Source organism: Anopheles coluzzii, chromosome 2 (genome assembly GCF_943734685.1).
Source record: "Anopheles coluzzii chromosome 2, AcolN3, whole genome shotgun sequence".
NCBI lineage: Eukaryota > Metazoa > Arthropoda > Insecta > Diptera > Culicidae > Anopheles > Anopheles coluzzii.
The window spans coordinates 93,986,517-94,011,666 of record NC_064670.1 but is presented as its reverse complement, the minus strand read 5'-3'; the positions used below and the strand labels follow the sequence as shown (position 1 = coordinate 94,011,666).

The following is a 25,150-nucleotide window of genomic DNA, read 5'->3' as shown; positions in this document are numbered from 1 at the left end:
GGGCTGTTAGAGCGCAGTTTTATGACCATTGCCGGCGTATCGCGGCACCGTGGTGGATCCTCTGGAAACGCCGCGCAAGGAAGCTGCGGCTACAGTTTGTTCTGCGAAGTCGTTGCGCCTTGGACATGCTACGGTGTGCTTTGTGACGTTTTACGATGGTTTAGATGGTTTTGAAAACCGACAAAAACGCACAAGGGAAGAGGAAACATATATGGCAAAAGGGACTGTGCACGTTTCGGGTCGTTCTAATGTTGAACTAAAATCCCAAGGACACTTGGTCGCAAAGGAAAACTGATGTGATGTCAACTTTACCCAAAAGTGAAGCTCTGCAACACGTTTTGCTTGTTGGTAGGTTTTGAAAATGGATTTTCAAGATAATTTTAGATCTTCTTGATGTTTTGAAGTCTTCGTTCAGAATACATCAGGATATTTGGACACTTTGCGAACTCCCATACACCAATATCCTTTTTTGATGTTCTTTTGGAAGCTCCACAGAACGAAAATCACTCACTGTGAGCCGTCCTGCCGAGTGTTTGGAAACTCCTGGAAGACACTCCATCGAGCAGCGCAAAGCCGCTTGCACTCGCGCTTGTACTTGCGCATCCGTGTGCCGCATAGGCCCATCCCGCTTGCGTACATTGAGTGCCCGCTCATCCACCATCCCCTAAACCATAAACCCTCCACACAAGGGGATGTGTGGGGAGGGGGAAGAGAAGAGGGAAGCTTCTTACTCATTCCTTTACGCACTTCTTGCCGGTTTTCTTTCCTTTCGTCTTCGTCTTATCTCTCTGCGCACCACTCTTCTTCGTCCCATTTCCATCTCTCTTTTTTGTTCTCTCTCTCTCTTTTTTGCTCCTTCTTTTTGGTTTCTTTTGTACCATCATTTCAATTGCTCTGTCTCTGTCCCGCTGTTTCCTTTGCTCGTTTCGTCTATGTTTGCTTCCCGTTCTTACACACGCGACCGCTTCCTTCGGAGCATACACGCACCCTGTGTGTGCTTCCCTGGGACTGTGTGTATGTATTCCTTTCCCTCTGTGCAGTGCAGTGGTGCGTTCCCTTTGCCACCTTTCTCCCTTGCGCCTGAGCAACCGCACACACACTGCCGGCGAGACCGACCGACCGTCCGAGGACGGGAACTTCATCGGCGCGCACAGGCAGCAGCAGCAGCAGCCACTCTGATTACGCCCGGGTCCGGGCTGCTTGATTTAGTCTATCAAAAGACGTTGATGAATCGAGATCGTGGTGCGTGTGCGTTCCTCCGTGTGCGTGTGTGTATGAGCGAGCGTGTTTTGGTTCGAGTTTTCTGATCGTCGGTTCGTCGGTGCGGTGCGTGCGTGAGAATTTTGCCGTGTCCCGTGCGCGTCGTGCTACTACCGGCCGTTGTCCTTGTGTCCGGCTGTATGAAAGAAACCTACTACCACCACCATCGTACCCTAACCATCCCGCCACAACAGCACGTTTCTGTGTTTCGAGGTTAATGCAGGACGTAGAGGCGGAAATTTGCTGCTGGAAGTGATTTTTAGTGAGCAAACACGGAAAGAAATAGTGATCGGTACACGATCGTGATTGCAGTTGTGTTGTGTTGTGTTGTGCGCACCGGCAAAGGAAGGGCGCAATTGTTTGAGCCACCTGTGAAGAAAAGTGTTTGCCGTCAACAGATTTACTATTTTTTTTCCTAATTGGAATTATACAAAATAATCATATAAAAAAGGGTGTCTTAAGTTTAATCATTCTTGGTGAGTTTTAAACACTTTTCCGTGTCCTTCCTTCACACTCTACTGGATCCTGAGGGTATATTGCTGCACACAAAGTTCGTGAAATGATGGAAACCAAAGTATTGCTTACTGTCTCGAGTTATGTCTTTAAAAAAAAGTGCAACAATTATAATAATTGAAGCACTGTCTCTGTTCTCAATTTTCCTCCTCCCTGCGGTGCTAGTGTAAAAAATGGTGCATAATTTCCACACCACTCATGGCATACCTTCACCACAAGCACACACACATACACCCCCTTCTGGACGCAAATTTTCCGACCCAAACTCTTCGCTTCATCGATCGATCAGCAAATGGAAAACGGAAAGTGTGGAAAAAAAGAGTGGGATCGATCACGAATCATACTACCCCCCCGAGCAGTGGCAAAAGTAAAAGGACACTCCGCACCTTCTCCGCAATTCCATTGTTGTGCGTACGGTGGAAGTGGAAGGCGAAGAAGCGGGGGGGGGGGGGAAGAAACGACTGCAATTATGCCCCACAGTGCCTGTGAGTGGACAGTAATTTATTTTAAATATGACAGTTTAAGGCAAAATTTGTGATCACCGAAAGGAGCTAAAAACAAAGCAAAACGCAAAAAAAATCGACATCAAGCGACGAACCTCTTGCTTCTTGCTGGGCTCCGTAGTGCCGCCCGATCGATAAATTATCCACATTTAACAGTGCGTATGCGTGCGTGGTTGGTGCGTGAGTTTACCGTGTTACGTGTGGTTTTTTTTGTTTGGTGTGCGAACGTGCTTGCCGTGCCTGCTGGCAGTGTTTCGTCCTGTTGAGGGCCTTTTTGTCTTGCCACGCTGGACAGTGAATTACTGGCGGCTGTGGAACGGATCTCCCGAGCGTCCTTTCCGTCTCCTCGCATTGTATGTAATTGTTCGCAACATAATGTTTGCAAGATGTGCCGGCATTTTCGGACGAAAGGAGTTCATTTTTGCGTGCTTTCAAGTGTACACGTTCACGTGAAACAATTTGATGCGCGCTGCGTTTAAGTTATGTCGCGCGTTGCGTGTTCCGTTCGTGCGTGCTGGTGCGTATTAAACACTGCCGTTGCGAAACTGTGTGCTCTGGTATGTTGAAAAAAAGCGGAAAATATTGCAACACATTTTGATACAATGTTTTGAGCCGTTTGAAACGCGTAGAAAGTGATTTGAATTTAATAAACTCGGCTGTCGGTCGGACAAATCGGTTGTGCTACTTAATAACACCCCAAAAACCCACTATCGGCCCATTCTTCCGCCCCGGTTGAGGGCACAATTAAGGGGCACAGCAAACAAAGCCTCAATTAGGCAAAACGATTTGCTTGTCCGTGTCGTTTGCCGGCGCTTCGCACACACACACACACACCCAGAGTCATTAGCCGTTCCTAATGAGAGTCGTTTCATTTCCTGGGCTGGTGATGGGACGCCTCCGATCACCTCGGAGTAAAGGTAAACGCGCCACACTGTCCCTTATCAGACAGGTCGTTTTCGGTTGCCAGCAACAAATATCGCACGCAGGAAAAGGTGAAGGAAACAGAGGAGCAGCAGGCCGGCATACCATACCGTGCGCTGGTGCTGCTGATAAGAACGGAAAAGAAGCCTTCCGGGAGGTTCTTGCACCGGCAATTTCGTGTCAATTTAGGTTGCCATATGAAGCCCCAGTGTTTGAGTGACTGAAACAATAGCTAAAAATAGCACAATCGTGTGGGTAAAATGACTACCTGTGTGTGTTTATGTGTGTGTTTGCTGGAGTACTTAACAACAAGCGCGCAGTCGTGCATAACAAATGACAACTTATCGAGCTATTATCGGACGGCATAAATTAACTACTCATCCGCTGGGATGGGTGGCGGGCGGGTATCGCATCAACCCCAGCCCCAGGCTCAGCCCCTCTTCCGAGCAGAAGAAGGTTGACCCAATAGCGGGAGGTCGTGATAGTGTTTTTTTTCCCTGCGTTCGTTTCCTATCACTAAAAATGTGTTTAATGTTGTCTTTTTGTTGTGTTGTTTCGAACCTCTCTGTATGCTTGTGTGTTTGTGTTTTATTTGCCACTTCTTCCTATGCGGTGGGAAATAGATATTGGAATGTAAGAAACGACGATGCGCTAAAGTGTTTCTTCGATTCAGCTAAACCCCCCACTACCACTACCAAGCGCATACTGTTGTACCCCTTGCGGGTTCCTAGCTGGGTGCTAATTTATGAGAATAAAGAACTGGACAGGGCAGGGCAGGGGCTCACCGCAACGCAACGAATGTTTCCACCTATTAGTAGATTTATCATTAATTAGCGAAGAAAAAATGAGGTAATGTTTGTACAGCGCTGCGGGTGAGAAAACAATCACACGATTTTGTGGCGTTTTGGGACGGTGGCTTGGTGGCATAGGGCAAGAGGACAGCAACAGAGACACACTCGAAATCAAACAAAAACGCGCCGATGAAAGTGTGTGGAGAAAATAATGTCACCCACACACACACACACGGGGTTGATTAGCCGCCGATATCACACCGAATCAACGTGCGCATTGTCCCCACGTGGTGCAGCAGCTTCCGCTCATGGCTGGGAAGCACGCCGTTGATCGTTTCCAATCAGCCACGCTGATGGTGGTGATGAAAATTGAGAAGATAAATCGTGTACGTGTACGGCCTTGCCCTGTGCTTGCTCGATCGAGGACACCTGACCGGGGCGGGGGAGAGAGGGTGCTAGAAAATTATGCAGATTTGTACACGCTGGACACTAGGGTGGGGACATGGGGAAGGGCCATCCACACCGCATAACCTAATCTGGCGCATAAATATTCATAATGCGCGTAGCCCGCTAACCCCGCTCGGGCCGAGCGCATCGGCAATTCGATTGCGATCGGCTAGAGTAATCCGAAGCCGACAGAAATCTCAGCCTTTGCGTCTGTGAAATCTGATTAAAAATTAAATGAGCTACCAATCCTCGCGCCGGGTGCCGCGAATGTGTGTGTGCGTGCGTTCGAAGACGCTAGATTTCGAAGGGGATTCGTTGCCGATCATTATATTACTATTCCCCCGCGATCGGTATTAGCTGAATAGGCCAATACTATCATCATCATCATCATCATCATCATCAGCATCATGATGATCCTCGGTATTAGTCGGCCGCGGTAACGGGCGAACATTTCATTCCAATTTCGATCGTTTGTGACTGTCTTTCGGTTTCGCTTGCGTCGCCCGCCTCGCTCGAAAGGTTCGTCGCTTTGTGAAGTCTTTCGTTTCGGGGTACGCTTCGCTCCCGGACCAGCCAGCCAATCGCGGCGGAACGGGCGATAAATAAAATCCAAATTTATTGAGTATAATTAAGAATCGAAGGTAATAATTTCGATGCAGATAGAGCAATGTGTTTGTGTGCGTTGTGTGGTGTTTGGTGACTGTTTTTCGAGCGGGCGTACGGGCGCAAAGAAGCTGTGGCGGAAGAAAATAAAAACACAACCATCCCTTTTCGGTGTTCGGTGATGCTAAACAGCAGCAGCAGCAGGTGATCCTGACGGCAAATCGGGGAAGATACAGTTGGTTAATTAATTCTTTTTCAAAAATTATTAGATCTCCGCTTCGCTTCACAAGCGAGAGCGTGGTAAGAGTCGCTCCATATCGAATTACGCTTCATTGCTCACAGAAATATTTTGAAATACCATCGCAATCTTCCCACCAACGGGGGCATTGGATGATCGGGAAAAGCCATCGGTGCCAAAAAAACGGCGAACGATTTTACTCCATTTTGCGCGCGGAGAAACCAATAAAAAAAGACGGCGGGGCAAACGCTGTGATATGCTGCCATGCGCCATGACAAAACGGGACCCTAATCGCTCCAATTTCGATGACGATCGTCTCCATTTCCGTCATTTTCTTTTTTTGTTTTGCTTTTAATTTGCTGAAATAAATAAAAAAAATCATAAAATCGATCTTTGCGTTTTGCGTCGCACACCATTTAAGCACACACGTCCCGTGAGAGTGGGTAATCGTTTTTTTGTCGAGTTCATAATTAATTTTGAACTTCACCGCCGGGCTGGAAATTAAAATCGGGGCGTAAAATAAATCGAATCAAACGTGTGCATCCTTTCGTTGCAGTCAATGGTCCTCCCTCCCCTCTCAAAAATAAATAAAAACATTCCAACAACGTTAAAAATCGAAAAAATACAGACGTCTTGCGCGTCGTCTCTCCTTCGATTGAGCGCAATACGTGGTGTGTGTATATATGTGTGTGCCGTAAAATGGGGGTTTGCAATTAAAAAATATTAAATGTGAAAATGCACTTAACTTTAACGGCTTACTGCGTGTGCACGCCAACCATTTCTGTGATTGGCTGGAACGGAATTGTTGCGCGTATGAGGATGGTTAAAATATATTTCACATTTCAGAGTGGTGATGGAGGGGGATAAATTATATTTTGAAAAAAAACAACTGTTCGTCCATCTTTCACACACTGGCCACTTTGGCGCATTTTTCTCACCCTCCATCTGTGAGTAATAATAAAAAAAAGGACATGAACGAGGATAAAATCCTTCGACGATGCGATTTGAAAGTTGCTCACCGACAAAAAAAACCGATCCGTCTTACAAGGATCGATGCTGGTGGTGCAACAAGGGGTACTTTCACTACTCCCGCGCGAAATAAATTTGGTTTCATTTGTTATTTGATCTGCGCCTCTGCGCCCAGTACCTCCTGCGACCTAATCCTTTTAAATCGACGACGGCGAAAAGGCAAAAAGGCGTGTTGCATTTCAATTTGCTTTCCACTCTCTGGCACGTACAGGTTTCGGTAGTAAACCAAACCAAAACCAAAACCAAAAAAATGCACTTATCTAGATGATCACGTGTTTTATTGTCTTTTAATCCTTCTGTTGCAATCTGATTCGCGAGGGCAATAAAATTTCAATAATCAATGCTGGAGGAGCAGCAAAAACAAATTCCTTCCCGACATGCAATAAGCTCGAGAAGGGACTGGGTCCACAAAACCGATCAAAGTGAATGTGTGCAGTGTGCACAACGGCTGCGTCTGGTAGCCACGGTAAAGCCACAAAGCAGACGCACAAAAAAATTGTCACTCGATACCGCACCATACGCGCGGACGCCGAAATCGGAATCAATCGATCTGTCGTTTCCTCTGCCAAAAACTTGTTTCACTTCGCTACCGGAATAAACGTTGTACACAGAGTTTGCTTAAATTATATAAATCATCAAAACCTCCCCCCCCCCCCGGACCAAGCCAAGGGGGAGTGGTAGTGATTTTCGCCATCATCATCATCATCATCGTCATTACATCTTTAGCCAGATTCTTACACTTTCTTTCGCCACGGCAACGATCTGTTCGCAGTTAATTGTTTCGTTTCGCATTATTATTTGTTTTGTTTCGTTTTATCTCTTCATTTTTGTTTTTCTCCCCAATGGAGTGATGTTCGCTTTTTTTTTGGAGATTTTCTTCCATTTTAACGCTTCTTTCCAATTTATCGTATGCCGAAATGAAGCTAATTTACGAACAAATTCTGACCATTTCTTTTTTTTTTTCTAATGAGCTCAGCAAATGGATTAGTCAGTTGAGCGTCGCTTGAGTGGGTATTATTATTCACCTCATCATGGCTTCATTGCGAGCAGTGGGCACCAAACTGCCCCCCAATCACTACCCTCCGAGCTGAGCTGAAACTGAACCTCTCTCATAAATTAACGACAAACGACTCACTCCCTGACAGCGCGTATCAATCGCGTTTGCGCTAATGTGATCCATTTTTGATTATTTTTTGTTTTGTTTTCCATTTGTTACTGCTGCTGCTGCTTGTATCTCGTCGTCGTCATTACCTTCGATGTATATAGTTAGTCGTTTCGGAAGGTTACTCTGCACCGAAGCACTACTTCGGTGGTTATTTCGGTGCCCTGTCCTTCACCGCGGACAAGCGCCCTTTAGCCTCGCGTTTCGGAATGATTGGACAGTTTTTTCTCTCTCTCTCTCTCTCGATCGACTTCCTTTTTCGGTGCGTTGGTGAACGTTGGTTTTGCGTTTCTTCCGTCGAAGCTTATTTGTGTACGTTGTTTTTTTTGCTTACTTCATTATTGGATCATTTGTTTGTTTGCTCTGCATTGTTCGGTCGGTTGGCCTAAACAGCCAGAGCAAACACATCGCGCCAGCCCCGTAAAACCAGTTTCTTCCATGCTGGAGGGCCAAGAATCGATATTAAGACGCTAAGAATCGGCAACCCGCCGGACCGACAGCCCACAAGCTGAGAGGTGCGCGTAACGGTAGCTGATCTTGTCAGCGGTTTTGTGTAGCGCGAATTACCGTTTTTTTTTTTTGGTTTTGCTATTTGAGCCTCGCAAATTTCCAGCACAACCACGTGGCTGTTAAAAATTAGAATTGCGATTGAAACTATTTTTCAAAAATTAAAAAAAAAAGATTGAGCATATTTAACTAATGTTTCAAACCCGAAAATTAATGAACACAAAATCAAAGGTATTTGAATTGATTGTTTTAACATCGTCCCGGTACTCGCTGTACGAAAACAAATCAATCATCCGTGCATGTTAAATCCTCTACCAAACACGGAGCGAGAAGCTAACAGAAAAAAAAACAAACAAATACCATCATTAAGCTCAACGGAAATTGAATTTTGACAGTTGTCGTTTTGATTAGAATCAGACGATTGTTAGTGTTTTTGTTGTTTGACCGTCTGGTTTCGTACAACATATTTTGCTTCTCGTTTGTTTCTGTACCCTTTTTCTCTCCATTCAATCTATTCTGCGTTGCGTTTGCGTTTGATTTGTTTCCTTCTCTTTGGTCCCGTCCTGGCCAGACGGGGTCGCGCTGATAAGACGCACCGTGTAACAAGAAACCCACCCCAAAGACAAAAATCAATCAAACAGAAACATTTAACTTTTTCGATTGTAGGGGTGGGAGGGGAATGCCGGGAGTTTAAGTGTTTAGAAAAATAAAGCGACAAGCTTTCAGGAGGAAAAAAGGATGCCAAAGCCACACAGAGTGTAGAGAAAGGTGGCTCGGTGGTTTCTTAGTTTCGTTCGCTTCCCACCACGCCGCGAGAAGATCCCACTGAACAAGATACATGCGTTTTAATCAATGATCATCCAAAAACGGGGGCAGTTATCGGTTCACCCCCATCTCGACGGCGGTGGCCGTTCGTTTGAGTGTTTTAAAAAATAAATGATGAACCACATAAAGCCCTTCCGCGTGCTTGTCTGTCTGCATTTATTTAGAAACTCAATTAACTCCACAACGAGTCAGAACTGGAGCAATCGAAACAGCGGCTCGTTACGGAACAAAAAAACAAATACTGACCTTCAGCAGTCAGCACGTGAATTCTAAGCCAGTGTGTTGAGTGTGTTGACTCAAGTCTGAGTTGAATTCTTTCAACGAAAATTGAATATCATGCGCGCCTAGGACCAGGACGAGGAAGCAAACGTTTAATCGCACAATAAAACCTTCCCCAAACGCCCCACTGGGTTGGGTGCCTTTGGAGCGTTTTCTGTTATTAGAGACCTTCTTTTGTTGCCCGTCTCACTTGTCTCAGCGCTTGATATAATCACCCTCCCCGATTTGCCATTACGACACACAGAACGAACCCGCCGGGCGTACGCGTACCACATGGGCACGGGCTAGGCGCATGGGCCGCCCGGTTTCGGTAGCGACGGATGCTGATCAATCATTTTAATTTTTATTCCACTTTTTTTCGCGATCAATCTCAAAAGCCATCGTTAAGCGTTTCATAATCGCAAGCCCGGTGGCGATCGGTGATAACCGACGGGCATTAGCGGTACCGCATGCAACACGGTGCGTGTGTGCGCCCTGGTTCTTTGCACAGGGAGGAGCAATCTGTCTACTAACTATTTCGTTACGGGCAGGTGGGTTTTGCTTTTATTTTGACTTATGCTGTTAAATAACGCTACGCTACGACGCGTTAAATCACAGGGTAAAGAGGAAACCGTGTCCCAGTAACGAGCCGATGGAAACATTTCCCACCGCAATTACATTAATTTCGCAACATGCATGTACGACTGCTCGCTTTATCGTGTGTAAGATGCAATCGAAATTAAACTAAACATGAAAACGTTCAACGATCGACCGTGCACATCTTCATCAACATGCATTCCCCCTTCATTATCGTCCCCGATCATGAGCCGTTTTAATTAATCCATTCTCACCCGGGCTCGCTTGCGCATCCGAGCAGCAGTACATAAATTTCCGCGTAACAACAACCACCGTTTGTAGTAGTTTGTAGTTTCCATCATTTCACGATCTGTGCAGAAATCGATCCCTTTTTTTTGCTCAATCCCAATCCTCCCTCGATTCTATGTCGCCCGGGTTTTGCCACCCCTACTACACGCACCTCGCGCGAAAAACTCGGATCGCTCGTGTGAAAGCTTCATTCAATAATCCACCTACTGCACACACACACCCTGTACAGTCCCTGGCCGGTCGGGGCTGGTGTGACGCTAACAAATTGCAGGAAACGGCGCAAACAGTGCGACACAGTGCTGCGACGACGGTTCCTCGCATCCTTGTTGGCGCCACGCACGAACGCATTAAATCAGGTGTGCCCGCAGACCTGGCCCTGTCGCGTCTGTTACAGGGAGTACACACATTCCCTTTTTGCTTCCATCCTCTCGCTCCCTTCGCTTACCCACCCACGGCTCCGGTTATGGATAGCATCACCCGCTCCTATCGGTCGCAAGATTTATCTTTTCTTGAATGAAGCTTTTAACAAACCCCCTTCCCGAACACACCCAAACGGTGGAGGGTTCGTCGCTTATCGATCGCTCGGTTCTTTCGTCCGGCCCGTCGCCCAGCGAACATGCGCGATGCCTTTGGGCGACGTTTCTCGTTCAATTAAAATTCAATTAACCGAACCAAGCGGTGCCGTCTTCGTGCTTGCCACGTGCAGGGTGAGAAGAGCTGGGCGATTAATAGAGGTCGAACTATTTCACCAAACTATTTCGCTCGTCGGCCTGTGGCAGCGGCGGCGGCGGGGGAAATAGTTTTCCAATTTTACTAAACCCTTTTGCGGTCCACCCTCTCATGCCCACCTACATCCCCTACTCTACTTTCCTCATCCATTATTTTGACTGTTTCGTTGTTTTGCCTTCTTTTTCCTTGCATCGTGTTGTGGTTGCACACCGCTGCACACAATCTTAAACCTCCTAAATTCGCTGCATACAAACACACACACACACACGCATATACTCTAGGTATCGTCGCCGTCACTGCACATTAAAGAACCTCCACCCAGCCCTGGAAGTCCTTCAACGGAAACCATGTATGCTGCCCCCGGCAGCACGCAGATCTACCTGCAGGTAAGCCTTTCTCGATCCAGTGCGCAGCAAGTTCAGCCAACGAAAGGTGCCTTTGAGGCGTGATCAGGGTCTGGACGATCCGATCGTCGCCGTGACAGGTTGCCTCGAGCTGTCGAATGTCCTCCATGCATTGTGCTGGGCCTGTTCTGTTTTTGTGTTGGGGTGGGGAAGCTGGGGAGGGTTTCAAAATGTGTGTCCCATTTGTTTCAAATCGCGCCGTGTTTGCTCCGGAGATGACGAACGTGATGAAGGATTTCGGAATCGTCAAGTGAGCTGGAATAAATAGAGCGAGAAACAATATTTCAAGCAAAGAGATATGATACAAAACGCACCCCAACCCCACCACCACCACCTCACCCCAGGTCGACTAATAGCAAGGAGTGATTGGGGGATTTTATCTATCTCAACCGAAGCGTTTGCTGGCTGCTTTCCAACCACCACCAGGTTGTTTGGAATATGAGTGAGGACTTAATCGCCTTTACCTTTGCCCACCCGACTCTCGTAATCCTAGCCTTCCACGCTTGCCCTTTTCCACGAACGTGGTCGAAGTCGTTCGATCGAAACGAATTAAATACTATCACTCATATCACCTATATTAGTTGCTCCGTAGCTCCTTCGTGGGATACACAGCCGCTCTTTCCTATTCTTTCCTAACTGCCAAACTCCCAACAGCTAAAAACAGGCAACCCTCCTCCCCCCAAAAAAAGGCACGAAATGTGTGCACACCGCCCAACGGCTTCGCATCCCCTTTTCGATTCATCCATCAAGCTCTCGAAGCTGAAAATTAGCATATTTACATAAAAACAAATCCCCTTGTCCCGCCATCCGGCCGCGAGTTTCAAACAACGTTATGGGCATGATCAACAACTGTCCGATCGATAAAGGAGGAGCAGACAGGTCTCAACAAGACACCCGATTCGATGAGAGGGGAGGGCGACACACACTCAGCAGAAAAAAAAACCTAGAAATCCGTCAATCGATCGAACCGAATCGGCATGGACATTTGACGTTTATATTTTGTTCGCCTTCTTTTTTTTTTGTTTTGTTTGATGAGTTGACAGCAATCCACTATGTCTCTAGCAGCAGCCGAGCAGGCCGGTTGGATGGCTTGATGGGAGGAGAAGCAGTGTGTTGGCCCCGTCTGGGCAGCGTAAACGAGCTGCAGGAAACCCTCTCTAGTATGCTGCAACAGCGCGTATAAAAAGTAAAAATTAAACGCTCGTCGCGCTTGGGTATATAACCTACACATCATTCCCACCGGCGGGCCAACGGACAATCGGTCCGCCAACAGCGCAACAGGTGGAATCTTTTCAAGCGGCTGGCTTGATCCCGCCCGGGTGTCACGCAACGGTTGTTGTTCCGTGAGTGTGTTTTTTTGTCCAATTTACGAGCCATTCGCAAGGGCGGGTAGGATGACAGGTTTATCAAACTGCAAACGCCCGCTTTTGAGCCGGATTGGCCTGCGGGGAGATTTAGTGATTTTCACTTTTCACAATCCGTGCAAATGTACTGGCGAGCGACATCGGGCGTCATTAGAAAGGTGTTGAACGGTTTGGGCGTTGCGAGCTAAAAACCACACGATAAGGTTATCATTAGTTGGGTCGAGCCAGGGGCGAACAGTATAAAACAATGGAATGTGTGACAAACGAACGAAACGAATGATGGTATTGCCGCAAAAAGTCAACTTACCGTGGCGATTTTGAGATATGATTTTAATTTGGTTTTTCGTTTCTCTTTCTCAGGGTCCTTCCCATCAGAACAGCACAGCAGCCACGGCCAGCTCCAATGTGAACACCAACTCACCCAGCCCCAGCTCCTACGCACAGTATGACATGTATCCGCCAAACAGACTTGGGTTAGTTTTTCCACTTTTTTATACTAATATTAGTCATTTGTACTTTAAAATGTGGAAACAATTCGCTAAGAAAACGCGTTATCAATCGCGATTAATTGTTTATCAATAAAAGGTAAACAAAGAATGACATCGATCTTGATCTTTACGTTTATGGCGCTCAGTTCAATACTCATTGCGTTCCCTCCATTCCAACAACAATTCGCATTTGTTTTGGACGCGCACTGTTTACCTCCAAAATGAATCTCAAGCACGTTTCGTTCAATTGAAAAACTCAACCAAACTTCCGTCTGTAATACTAATGGCCATCTTTCCCGTTCTCTTTGTTTCTCCCTTGCCCTCCTGCAGCCCGGGTGGCACAACGTTCATCACAGAGCCCTACACCTACCGCGAGTACTTCGACAACCAGGGGTACGCGCCGGCCCGGACCATCTACGGTACGGCGGCAGACTCGGAAGGTCCACAGCCGGCCACCACGTACGAGGGTCGGTTCACGAAGACGGGCTCGATCTACACCAAGACCATCACATCCGCCGGTCTGACGGTGGATCTGCCCAGTCCCGATTCCGGCATCGGTGCCGATGCGATCACGCCGCGCGACCAGAACAACGTCCAGCAACAGTTTGACTATGCGGAACCGTGCCAGGCACCGATCGGTATGGTCGATCCGAACGCAGCCGGCCACATACCGGCCTGCGTCGCCAGTCTGCAGCGCAATCTGGCCATCAACGGGAGCCAGCCGAGCCCGACCACGTCGCTCGGCGGTTCGTCGACTGCGGCCGCCGTCGCTGTGGCTGGTGCTGCAGCGGCACCCCGCTCCCGACCCTGGCACGACTTTGGCCGCCAGAATGACGCTGACAAAGTTCAGATACCAAAAATGTAAGTACCGTCCTTTCGCCCTTTCCTTTTCTAGCATATAACGGTGAAACGTAATCCCTGCTGTGAAATCCGCGAGCAAGCTAACCATTAGTAGCGATTATTTGAAATGGTCTGCGATTTAAATCTATCGCTACAAATCAAATGTAAAGAAAGTCAATGATCCGGCCGCGTGCGAGAGCAATCGAGTGAGAAAGAGCCGTCATGTTCCGGCCACTCGTCTGGCAAACAACCGGCGGGGAAGATCGTTCGTGAGAAACGAGCCTAATAATGATCGCAATTTTCTGCCAACTCGCCGGGATGCCAGGCGTGGTGCAGGCGCATTGTGTGCGCCTTGAGCAATGATTAATACGATATCGTTAATTCATGTTGCATCATACCCCAGGACCAAGCCACGCAAATAAAGGAGCCGTTGAAAGGCTCCTAATGAGGTGTGATTCTAACCAATGGCTTCACCCATTAACCGGGCATCTTTCAATTACAGACACTCTTCCGCCCCCAAGTAGTGCTACATCCCCATGAAGGTTGCGTAATGTTCTTGTGTATAGATGTTTCCCGTGGCTCATCCCGCACGGACGCGCTTTATTTGGCGATCCGGTGTTGTATGCTCATCATAATTAGAGCGAAGTTTTGCCAAGTCCATTCTTCTTGCCAGCGGTTTGGGTGCAATGGAACGTGCAATCGTAATGCGATGCTCTTTAGGGCGATGTGTTCGCACGAGGAGAGAGGTACGGTTCAATCAAAACACCATCAGTGGCGCGCTCGTGCAATGCTCGTTCATTTTTCCACGCAAACGGAATTGCCGAGAACGCATTCCGTGATTGAAGCACAAGTGCACCGTGCGCTGATAGATTAACCTGAATCGGTGGCCCTTTTCGAGTAGGGTTGGGCGCACGGAGTTGCCATCGCCGCAGTGACGAATGGTGAGAATTATTGCCTGCCAATTGCCTGCGCTCGCGCCCTTGGACGCCAGTGCGGATCTTGAATTGTAGTTTTGGTTTTGCTCTTGCTTGCTTTAAAGCCGGATTTCCACAGGCCGGGAGGATGGGCTTATTATCATCCGGGTTTGCGCCGCACAAATACTTTCTACCGGACGCTTCGACCAGCACGAATCGGCCCGCGTCCAACTCTCCCGAATGGCGCAACACACAGTCGTACTAATTGAAATTTAATCTCCCGGGCGTCAATGGTGGTGTGCAGAGGAGGAGGAAAATAAGGTTTGGGGCGTTGTCGTTCCATCCTGATTTACTCCTGCTTCTTCGTCCATCCTAATCTATCTCTCTCTCTCTCCCGTGCCGGTCTGTTGCGGTGTTGCGGCGGAACGTTTCAATTCGAGCGCTGGCAATGCCCGTGTGGCCAGGATTTCGTGTACATTTTACCTGTTTTTCCGCATGAATACACCACCCCGAAAAACCAACGGCATCGCTGCCTGTTGACAGGAACGGTCCTGCGGGACTGCCACCTTGTGGGTCCCACTGTCAGAAAGGTTAATTTAATTGCATTTTAATTGCATTACCTCGATCGACGCCCCAGCACTTGGCGTTTCGTGTCTTTTTCTGTTTTGCTGTATCCAAGCAATGTCCATTGCCACACGCCGATCGGTCCGAAACGGTGAACCCGAAGCGAAGTTTGTCGATTTCTTCAACCCGTTCAAATGCTATGGTTCAGTTATCATATCGATGCATACCAGTGCCCCACCGGTTTGATTTCATTTTAATGGCCTATCATCTATTAACACCCCGGAGGGACAGTTTTCTAGGGCTGTAGCCTGTGCTGGGGAAATAAATTGAAACTTTTTCCTTGCCTAGTGTGTTGGGCAAGAAAGACAATAATGTATTTCCTTGCGCGTCTTAGCTTTGCTTTGCATCGTGAGGCCGGCCGATCGCCATGGCCGGCGTCTCGTATTTTAATCATCCACTTGTCCCCCCCATCCTGCCTCACACATGATTCGATCGACCGCCCACATGCCCGAGCATGTCCCGGGCACGTCGTCGCTGTGTCATTTCGCATCACCAGTCGCGCAACCGTAATGATATTCGACATCATGCGGATGATCGGTTTCGAGGGCAGCAAAAATAAAAAAACGCAAGCTAAAAGCTACAGCCCCCCAAATAAACTACATTTAATCGGCCCCAAGCGTGTGCAACGAATGTTTTTCGTTGATTCCCACGGCCCCTAAGAGAACGCATGGTGCCCCCAGAAAATGCTTATTTGTTTTCCATCTGTGCGACGAAAAGCGTTGCCCTTTGCAGTGGTGATCCACTCTGATGCTCCGATGCTCGCGTGCGTGTATGTGTGTGTGTATGTGTGTGTCTGTGTTATCAAATCGAACGTGCGACGAATGTCCCACCAAACACTGCGACGCAAATATCCAATTTGCAATGCGCACTTTCTTTCCACGCGGAGACCCCAACATCATATTATATTATCCTGCCTTGCAGGAGGAACACAACGAGAGGGGTCGACACGGATGGACACGGTGGGTTTGGCCGTGCTCTCTTGCAAAAAAAAAAAGAAGTAAAAAGGATGCAGCAAAGCGCGTGGTTGGTGCGCAACGTGGGCATAAAATAAACATAACGATAATCATAATCTTTATTATAACGACGAATTTATGTATGTGCATACATGCATTTTTATGCCGCCCGGGTCGGTTCGGGTCGCGAGCTGCCGCCGGGCCACCGGCCAAGCCGCACACGCGCTTGTGTCGTTGTGGTGAAGCTGTGGCTGTGTTTCTCCTGCTCCTCGCCATACATTGCGCTTTCTTCCTTCATTAGGTGGTGTCCTTCTGTGTCATAAACGTATGAAATGGTACGCGAATCATCGCACTGAACGAAGGGGTAGACTCTCTATCCCTCGCTCGGCCCTCGGTCTTTCGGTGGACGATAATTGGGCATCATAGATCAATTATTTTATGTTTTTTCGTGCACGGTCGCCGATGGCACTGGTGTTCGGCAATGCGATTTTGTGTTGTGTTGTCCTTCTTTTGCCGTGTGTTTTCATGGACAAACTTTTGGCGGGCGCATTGGAACGAGCGGGAAGAGTTGTGTTGCCGTCGGGATGTCATTTCGATTAGCTTTTTTTAATGGCCAGCGAGCGAAGCAGATTGAGATGATTTATTCCACTTTTTACTTTCTACATAAGCAAGAAAGAACAAAAAAAAACACGATTGTTAAAAATTGAAAAATGTTGCTTCCTCCCGGATGGCCATTTATTTGTGAAAAGATGGCATGTAAATTCCGTAAATCGATCTGCTTATAGGTATTTGTTTAAGGGCCTGTTCCTGCCCATCGCCCCGTTTTCCACGACACACACGGCGCAAAGATGGCACAATTAAATCGATCCTCCCATATCCTGTAAAACCGATTAATACTGACAGCTGCTGTTACTGACGCAGCAGCAAAAAGCTCGCGCTCCATTAAAAGACATTCCACTGTCTGCATCAGCCCGGGAAGGTGCATTGAATGCACACGCACAAACTGAATTTAAAAAAAAAACGATGGAGCGAACCGACTCCACCTGTGCAACAATCACTGCCGCTCGCCAAAGTCGCGCAATTCGCGCAACTTCGATTATCGATCAATTAGTCGCTGGGCCCGTTAACCGGGACCGCCATCACCACCACCACCACCAGTGCCGATGCCACAATTATCTCCTTAAGCGCAACAGGCCAAGATAGGTGGCCGGGCCCGTCGCTCTAAAAGCCTCCCGTCGCTCCGTGCCCTAATCGGTAGAAAGAAGTGAAGAAAGTCCACGACAACCACACGGTGTCAATGGTTGGGAAGGGAGGAAAAGTAGATGAGCTGCGCACGTAGCTGCTGACATCTTGGGCCACAGGCAGAAACCACGCACAGTTTTTCATTCGCCCCATTATGATTTTTCTGGTGCACATTGTTGATGCATCGCGAGCATCGGTGTGCGAGAAAAGTGGGTAGGCACTCATTTCCACTTGTACGGTGGCCAGTCCACACACACACACGGACACGCACCGTTCCACGAAAGGGAGCGCCCGGCAGACAATCTGCAACGCGACGCGCCTTTGATCGACACGCACATGAAGAGAGGAGAGGATGGTTGCGCGCGGAACGGTTGCGACAGCTGAGGAGCGGATGCACCGGATAATTTATTGTGACACTCATGTGGTTGCCCTCCTCGGTGGTTGCCCTAGTGGGCAGCCCACTGGCGCACTCTGGTGCTGCGGCGGACGATTAAGGAATTTTCGATATAATTTCTATCAAACAGCCACAGCGATGAGGCAAGGCGCGCAAGGAAGGGAACGAAACAATCCAACGCATCGCATCGTGGTGGTGGTGGTGGTTGATTGTGTTTAGAAATTTCTAATTGTGTGCCCGCGTCTTCGGACTCCATTCGCGAGAAAATCCAATCCGATAAACATCTGACCATCTCGGATTGTTTGGTTTGTGCGCAATTTTTAGTTGGCAGCATCAGCAGCCGAAGGCACTTGGGGTAGATAAGGGAGGAAAGCAACGCGCGAAGGAACGGTTTCAAATCAAACACTGTTGCAGCGGAGACAGCGCACACCTGACACTGTCGCGAGCGCATCACGGCAGACGATTGCAGATAGTGCATTTTCACTGTTTGTTTTTTCTCCCGCACTGAAGCGATGGTTTGAAAAGATGGCAAAGCCACTGGGTGTGTATGTGTGTGTGCTACGTATTTGGCGAAAGCATTTGGAATGTAATGAATGGGACAGAGCGGACGCAACAATCGGCCCTCCGGGCTGCATCTCCGATTCGGGGAAACCGTACGCTAAAGGGAAAGACTTTCAATTATGTTGTTGTGTGGCACAGTAGAAAATCTACCATCCCAACTTTGGTGCGGCTGCGCGTACCGAAAGCTTGTGCGCGAATACATCGTTTCCCTTTTGGTCGCGCTTGCGCTAATTGAAATCTCCCGCTCGTTCATGTTGCGCCCGCGCGACTAATTATCCTTGCCCGTGCATGGGTACGGGCGAATTACCCGATCGCTGCTACATATTAGTATTAGTACCGGATTTGCTGATTGTTAATTTCGTCTTTTTCTCTCTCTCTCTCTCCACCATTTTAGATACACGGACGTTGGCTTCAAATACTATCTGGAAAGTCCGATCAGCTCGTCCCAGCGCCGGGAAGACGATCGGATAACGTACATCAACAAGGGCCAGTTCTACGGCATTACGCTCGAGTACGTGCACGATCCGGACAAGCCGCTGAAGAATCAAACCGTCAAGGTAAGCTGCTAACCTCCACCCAATTCGTATCGTCCGTCCAAAATGTATAACCCCAGTTTTGTAAATTGGCAAACGAACGCTCATCGGCAGCACCCTTCCCAAAAATACCGCGACCCTATCGATTGCGATTCTCCTTTGAAAGCGATACCGTCTGCCCGCGATAGGTGATGATAGATGATGGGCCCAACAACCCGGCGAAGTAGTTTAAAAAGCTAACAGATTATTTTCCAATCGAAGCACCGATCGAGCCCTGCATCGGATCAGCGCGAACGGCGCTTATAACCCTTCGCAATACCCTTTTGAGTGTTTGTTTTCCCATTGAATCAATCCGCTTTTGAAGCATTTGTTTGTTGCTTTTATTGATTCGATTGCTTGCCTTTGCAGCAACGCTCGCCTCAATCGATCGATTGCGCTGTTTACTTTGCCTTTGCGTACCTTTATTGTGTGCCTGCGAGGGGTGTGCACAGGATGATGGTACATACTTTTCGAATGTTTGCTCTCTATTTTGGAGAAGGTTCGCGCGAAGACGTCTTCAAAACCGTTCTATTGAAAACGACGTTTTGCCCGATGGTAAACCGGTTCAAGCAAAAGAACCGGCTTTTTTGGGGCTGCGGCCTGTGCGTTGGGCCACCGTGGTTTGCATTCTGAGCTTTAACCAAATCACGCTCGGTGTGATGTTCTCTCCCCCCAAAACAGTGGGATCCGGGACGGTTGCACGGTAAATTTCGTGTTTTATTTTTCCCAGCCACGTGCCTGGTGCCGCTCTTCTGGTTCAACAGAGAGAGAGACTGGAGCCAACAGGTGTCCAGTTTACCTTGACCTTCCGCCCCATACGATGATCGTGATCGTTTCGTTCGGAAGCGAACCAGTTCCGATCCAGATCCCGAGTCACGTGCTGCTGGCGTTTGCCGTGCGAGAAGATTACAGGTTAAGCCGCCACGCCACCGTAGCGTTCGCTAAGGCGATGGTGCATTACACTGCAGCATGTTGTTGTCGTGCTTACGCTCTGTTGATGCATGCTTAGCATCGTCGTGAACATTTGTTCGATTTACGGTTTTAGTGAACTTTTTCTGTTGAAAAAAAAAAGATAAAAGCTAATATTTTATACAGTTCCTGAGCGGTTCACAAAGTTTACCGTATAAAACTTCATACAGCTTGATCCTTTATCGAAGTATTTTTTTTTTGTTTTAGTAAAAAAAAACACTAAACTATCTGTAACGCATAAGATAAATGATCTCTGACGCCGTCGGCTTGAACCAAAAACACAAAAAATAGAATCTCTTCCAATGAGTTTGATTGCATTATAGCATAATTTATGGCACCTCTGCCTTCGGCTCCGGCGTGTAACTCGACGCTCCCCAAGTACGGTAAAGAGGATTTTCTTTCCTTGCGCCTGCAACCCTCAAGGGTCTCGAAGTCTCTTAAGTTTTCCGTTTCATTTGTCAATTGCTTGGAACGAAGCTGTTGTGCTGCTGCCTTCCCGGGTGTCATTTTACTGCATTCTGATGCAGCCCAAAATTTGCATACCCGATGATGCACTGAAATGACTAAACCGAAGGGATACGAACAGAGGGAAGACAAAAAAACCCGCACACGCAACCCTTCTGTCAAACGCCGCGGCTAAGGATCGGGAAAATTCACACACATGGCCCAAGCAGGAGACACACCGAGCGAGAAGACGAGCTAAAAAGATGAGCAAACACACGATCGCATCATGCTGCCCTGGCCCTTTTGGGTGGAACGATCCGTTCGTGCAGATAACGCCCGTAGGGTAACTGGAGGCCAAAGTCGAAGATAATGATAATGTACACGCTGGTGAGATGCAAAAAAAAGCGAAAGGGCAATGAAATCGAAAAGCGGAGCGCGCGCGCGTGTGTGTGTAGAAGGTAAGGAAGAGTACGGAGAAGAAGAAAAAAATACAGCAACCGACGAGCGTTACTGATCATTATCCTTTACCGTTATGTGGTACCGCGCTTTCTCTACAGAAGGGGCTCAGTTTTTTTGTTTTCGAGAGTCTTCCTTCCACACTCAGGTGTCCTTTTACCTTCGAAAGGGAAGCATATGCCGTTGCTTTTGGTGCGAAAATTGTTTAACCAACCATCACGGTGACGATAGCATCAATTCGATTCTGTCTCAAGGCTCGCTTCGGGGGCTTTTATGTGTGTGTGTTGCTACGAAAACGTTTTGATTTGCGATGCCCTTCTTCCGGCTTCCGACATTTCCCTTTCAAGAAAGAAAAAAACTTAAAGTCGTGGTAGAGCCTCGAAAAGAAAAGGCTTGCCCTCTTTCTCTCTCTCTCTCCTTTCTAGGGGTTTTTGTGTAGCCAGTTTGTAGCATTCTGTCCCCTCCCCGACCAGAACGGTTCGGTAATTATTCATTTTTACAATAAAAATATTTAAATTTCCTGCGGCACTCGCCCCTGCGCAGAGCGCCGGCGTTTGTTCAAGACGCTCGTCATCGAAGACGGGAGCGGGAGATGATGGGTTGATTTGTTTGATTGTTCCGTGGCTGATAATTCCTGCGAGGAAGGTTTGGATCTTTTTCGGGACAGCCCAAATTTGCTTAACCAGCGCTGCTTTGTCACATGGAATTGTGTGTATGTGTGTATGTGCCCTCCCCATTTACCTTTGCTTCCATTGGTATTGTTTATTTATGCTTACTCATTCATACGAAATGATGTTGCCTTCTCGTTGGGTAGCAAAAGACGAACCTAACTCGATTGTTGAAAAAGTAACAGAAAAAGCATTTATAAAAATAATGCAACTGTTCTGTGATGAACCTAGAGGAAAAGCGAGAGAGAGAGAGAGGGTTGATAAGAAGCAAATACCTCTTCTGCAAGCAGTGACATCAATTGCACACCGTGTACCGTTGTGACGGGCAAACGCATCGTTTGATTGTGATTTTTATTTAATTCACACCACCTGCATCTCCACCACCACCATCACCACCACTGCGGAAGGGAGTGGCTTTTAATTACCGACACGAAAATGGAACTTGCTGCTAACGCTGCTGCTCCTCCTCCTCCTTACGCCGCCCAAGAAAAGTATAGGCCAGGTTTTTCTGGTTTTCCTAATGATCCTGTATTGGGACTGTGGCGGAAAGAGATGTTCGCAACCATAGACAGACCGTGTGGTTTAGTTAGTGTCCGGTTTTGTGCACTTTCTGGTGAGGTTCGTCGCTTAGTGCAGCAGCGCACTGATGACGAGCATAAATGGATTGGTTCATTAGAAGAAAGAAAACAAAAAATGGCAGACAACGTAATTGGTGCACTGAAACTTCTAAATGAAAACTTCTATTTCACTGATGGAGTGCAAATGGACCCCTCTGTCAGAAGAAGAAAAAAATAGAAAAACAACCACACAAGAAGAACTTAGAAAAGAATGCAACAATAAAGCGTTGCAGAAAAAACGCCCCATTCAAAGCGTCAGCAAACACTCGGACACCCGCAAAGGTCACACAACCGTTGGTACAAAACGCAAATTCCTTCGCGTCACAGCCGTCCCCTTCCCGTTGTGCAAAACGGGGATTTTGATTTGATTTGTTTCGTTCCGTTCGGTTCGTTATTAATTGGCTACAATACGTTACCTCGACGTACTTCTACCACCACCAGACTAGCCAGTCGTACCACCGCCAGCATCGAAGCGACGTACCTTTGTGCCTCGCTGGGCTCTCGGTGAAGGAAGAGACAAGTTTTTAGGCTAATAAAACATAAAAATATTACCGGAGCTACATTTTTCACCATCCTCTCCTTCCGGGGAGCCTCCGCTGCACGGCTTAGTCAACGGCTGTCCGGCGAAGCGTACGGTATCGTTTACCTCCTGTCACACAGGCGCATATCGGGCGAAATAGAAAACTGGAGGGGGGGGAGGAAATGTAGAAAGACACACGTCCGCACACAGCCCCATGCACACAAGCAGACACATGCGAGACACTTTGCAGCCTCCTCCTGGGGCAGGGAAGGATTGCAAGTCACAAATGCGTTGGGCGGACGTTGGGCGGCAGAGAGAGAGCAGCAAGATATAATACCTACCAACGCGCGTCATGTCTGCAAGATGCACCGGACACAACGGGCGAGTGAATACCACACAAAGCAACAAAAACGGAGGAAAAAAAGCACACACACACAGGAAAGAGCGAGGAAAAGAAGGAAAACAGACTGCATCCGCATCAGTGTGCAGCGATGCAGTGCTCCCTAACCCCCCCATGGACGGAACGTCGTCCCGGTGTAACTGTAAATGCATAGAAAAACATAGTGCAATTTTAATTAAGATTTATATCTAAAAATGCCTTGTTTGTAATGTATCTATATCTTTCTAACTATTAGTCAGTTTACTTATTTATAATAATTATTCTCCCGTCGACGTCGTCGTCGTCGTCGGCTGTTGCGCCTTCTCTACACTTTTGTTTCCTCCTCACACACGTGGTGGTGGTGCAGCGTATGCATTTTTTTCTTTTGCTCCGCGTTTGTGCATCCATCCCACGGCCACAACTGGACAACTGACCACATCGGTGGAAGCCCACAGCGTTCGTTTCTATCATGTGTCTGTGTGTGCGATTCTTTTCCACTTCCAATTTTCCACCTCCAGCACACACGGCCTACGCAGCCTCCTGCAGCAGCACTGTTCCGTGTTGATATGTCGCGTGAAATGCGCCTGCGTAGAGAGATTTGTGGCTCTCTCTAGACCTCGGTTTGCAATCACTATTCCGTTCCCTGCAGCCGTCCGCAACTAGCCAGGAGCTTCGTTTTGGAATGTGAAGCTTATAGCGTTTTTTTCTGTTTATGCTGCCTCCTTTGAACCGTTTGAATGCATGCGTGTTGTCTATGGGCTGGTGCGTGGAGTGCGTTTGCTTGCCACCGCTGCCTCACGGGGAATGTTTTGAACCGCGCGCAAGAAAAAAAAAGCTAGTGAGAATGTGCTAGTCGCGTACATCACCACCATCGCACACCGATTGCACAGATTTTCAACGTTCCGCAAACGCCAACGGTTCGCCTAAACAATTCGCCTAATCGCGGCTGTGCGTTCCTGTGCGTCACCCTGACGTACGTGTGTGCAGTTGGGGTGTGTAAAGATTTCGGAACACGCATTGCTTATTCCGGTGAGCGGGGAATCTCGTTCCCAGCTCTCTCTCTGGGACCAAGATCGCTATCTTCACGCGCCGCCAAACGCGCGCACCGTCCTTCGCTTCGAGCGTCGGGAAGGGTACGGCGAAGGATTTGAAGCATACCGTCGGCACGATCGAATTAGTAGCAATGATTAATCTTTGAGCAAATATTTAAATTAAAGCTTTACCCTTCCGCGCGGCCGGGCTTGAGAATTTCACGATTCAACTGCGGCAGTGTCCCGCTTTTCCCGTCAGTAAGCGCAGAACTGCATCCAATCGCGCGAACTTAATTTGTCATCCAGCGTCGAACCTCCTGCCGGGGAAGGGGGGGAAAGAAAGAAAAGGGTTAGCTTTTTTTTGCTTTTGAAAATTTCAGTACCTTTCTCGTCTTTTCTTCCGGTTGTGTGTGTGTGGAAGTTTGCCCGGATGCTCGATCAATCTTAGCGCTGACACGTTGTTTGCTTCCCCGCGGGCGATGAAACGCATTGCGCGTAAAGAACGGCGCATGAGCTGTGTGTTAGTGTTTTTTTTTTCTTCTCTGCCTCCTGAAAGATCTGTATTCGTCTACAAAAGGGTAAAAAGCGATCTCGCCTTTACCGCCATCGATTTGCGGTGCGTTGACGAACCGGGGGCGCCTAAATTCAACAGCCACGATCTCGAAATGACGTCGGCGTAGAATCGTGACAGTGGCTTTAACGCCGTACCTTCTGCACGCCGTTCTCTAGGTTACACGATTGCGCGTGCTTTTGCGCGGGGCAGCCAATACTGTATGAGTAATAACATTTCCTCCACCTCTCTCTCTTCCCCTTTTTTCCAGAGCGTCATCATGCTGCTGTTCCGCGAGGAGAAAAGCCCCGAGGATGAAATTAAAGCCTGGCAGTTCTGGCACAGTCGGCAGCATTCGGTCAAGCAGAGAATATTAGATGCCGGTAAGTACCGTCAGGCACCTGCCACCAAGTGGCAAGGTGCAGTTCTGGGTAGGCGCGTTGGAGGAATCATTGCAGCCGCGTGATGAGTGAGCTTGTGGGGAGGTTA

General features: G+C 48.1%; 1 protein-coding gene across 6 annotated transcripts in view; it reads left to right on the top strand.

Annotated features, from left to right (window-relative positions):
• LOC120953224 (protein grainyhead) overlaps positions 1 to 25,150 on the top strand; it is a 186,055-nt gene that overhangs the window by 124,629 nt on the left and 36,276 nt on the right. For 5 of the 6 annotated variants that reach the window (XM_049607582.1, XM_049607581.1, XM_049607580.1 and 2 more), the window contains 5 exons: positions 10,953 to 11,057; positions 12,800 to 12,912; positions 13,258 to 13,788; positions 18,850 to 19,012; positions 24,933 to 25,044. In XM_049607582.1, the coding sequence (XP_049463539.1) occupies positions 10,953 to 11,057; positions 12,800 to 12,912; positions 13,258 to 13,788; positions 18,850 to 19,012; positions 24,933 to 25,044 (1,024 nt within the window). The remainder of the gene's footprint in view (positions 1 to 10,952; positions 11,058 to 12,799; positions 12,913 to 13,257; positions 13,789 to 18,849; positions 19,013 to 24,932; positions 25,045 to 25,150) is intronic. The other variant, XM_049607583.1, reaches the window with a different exon arrangement.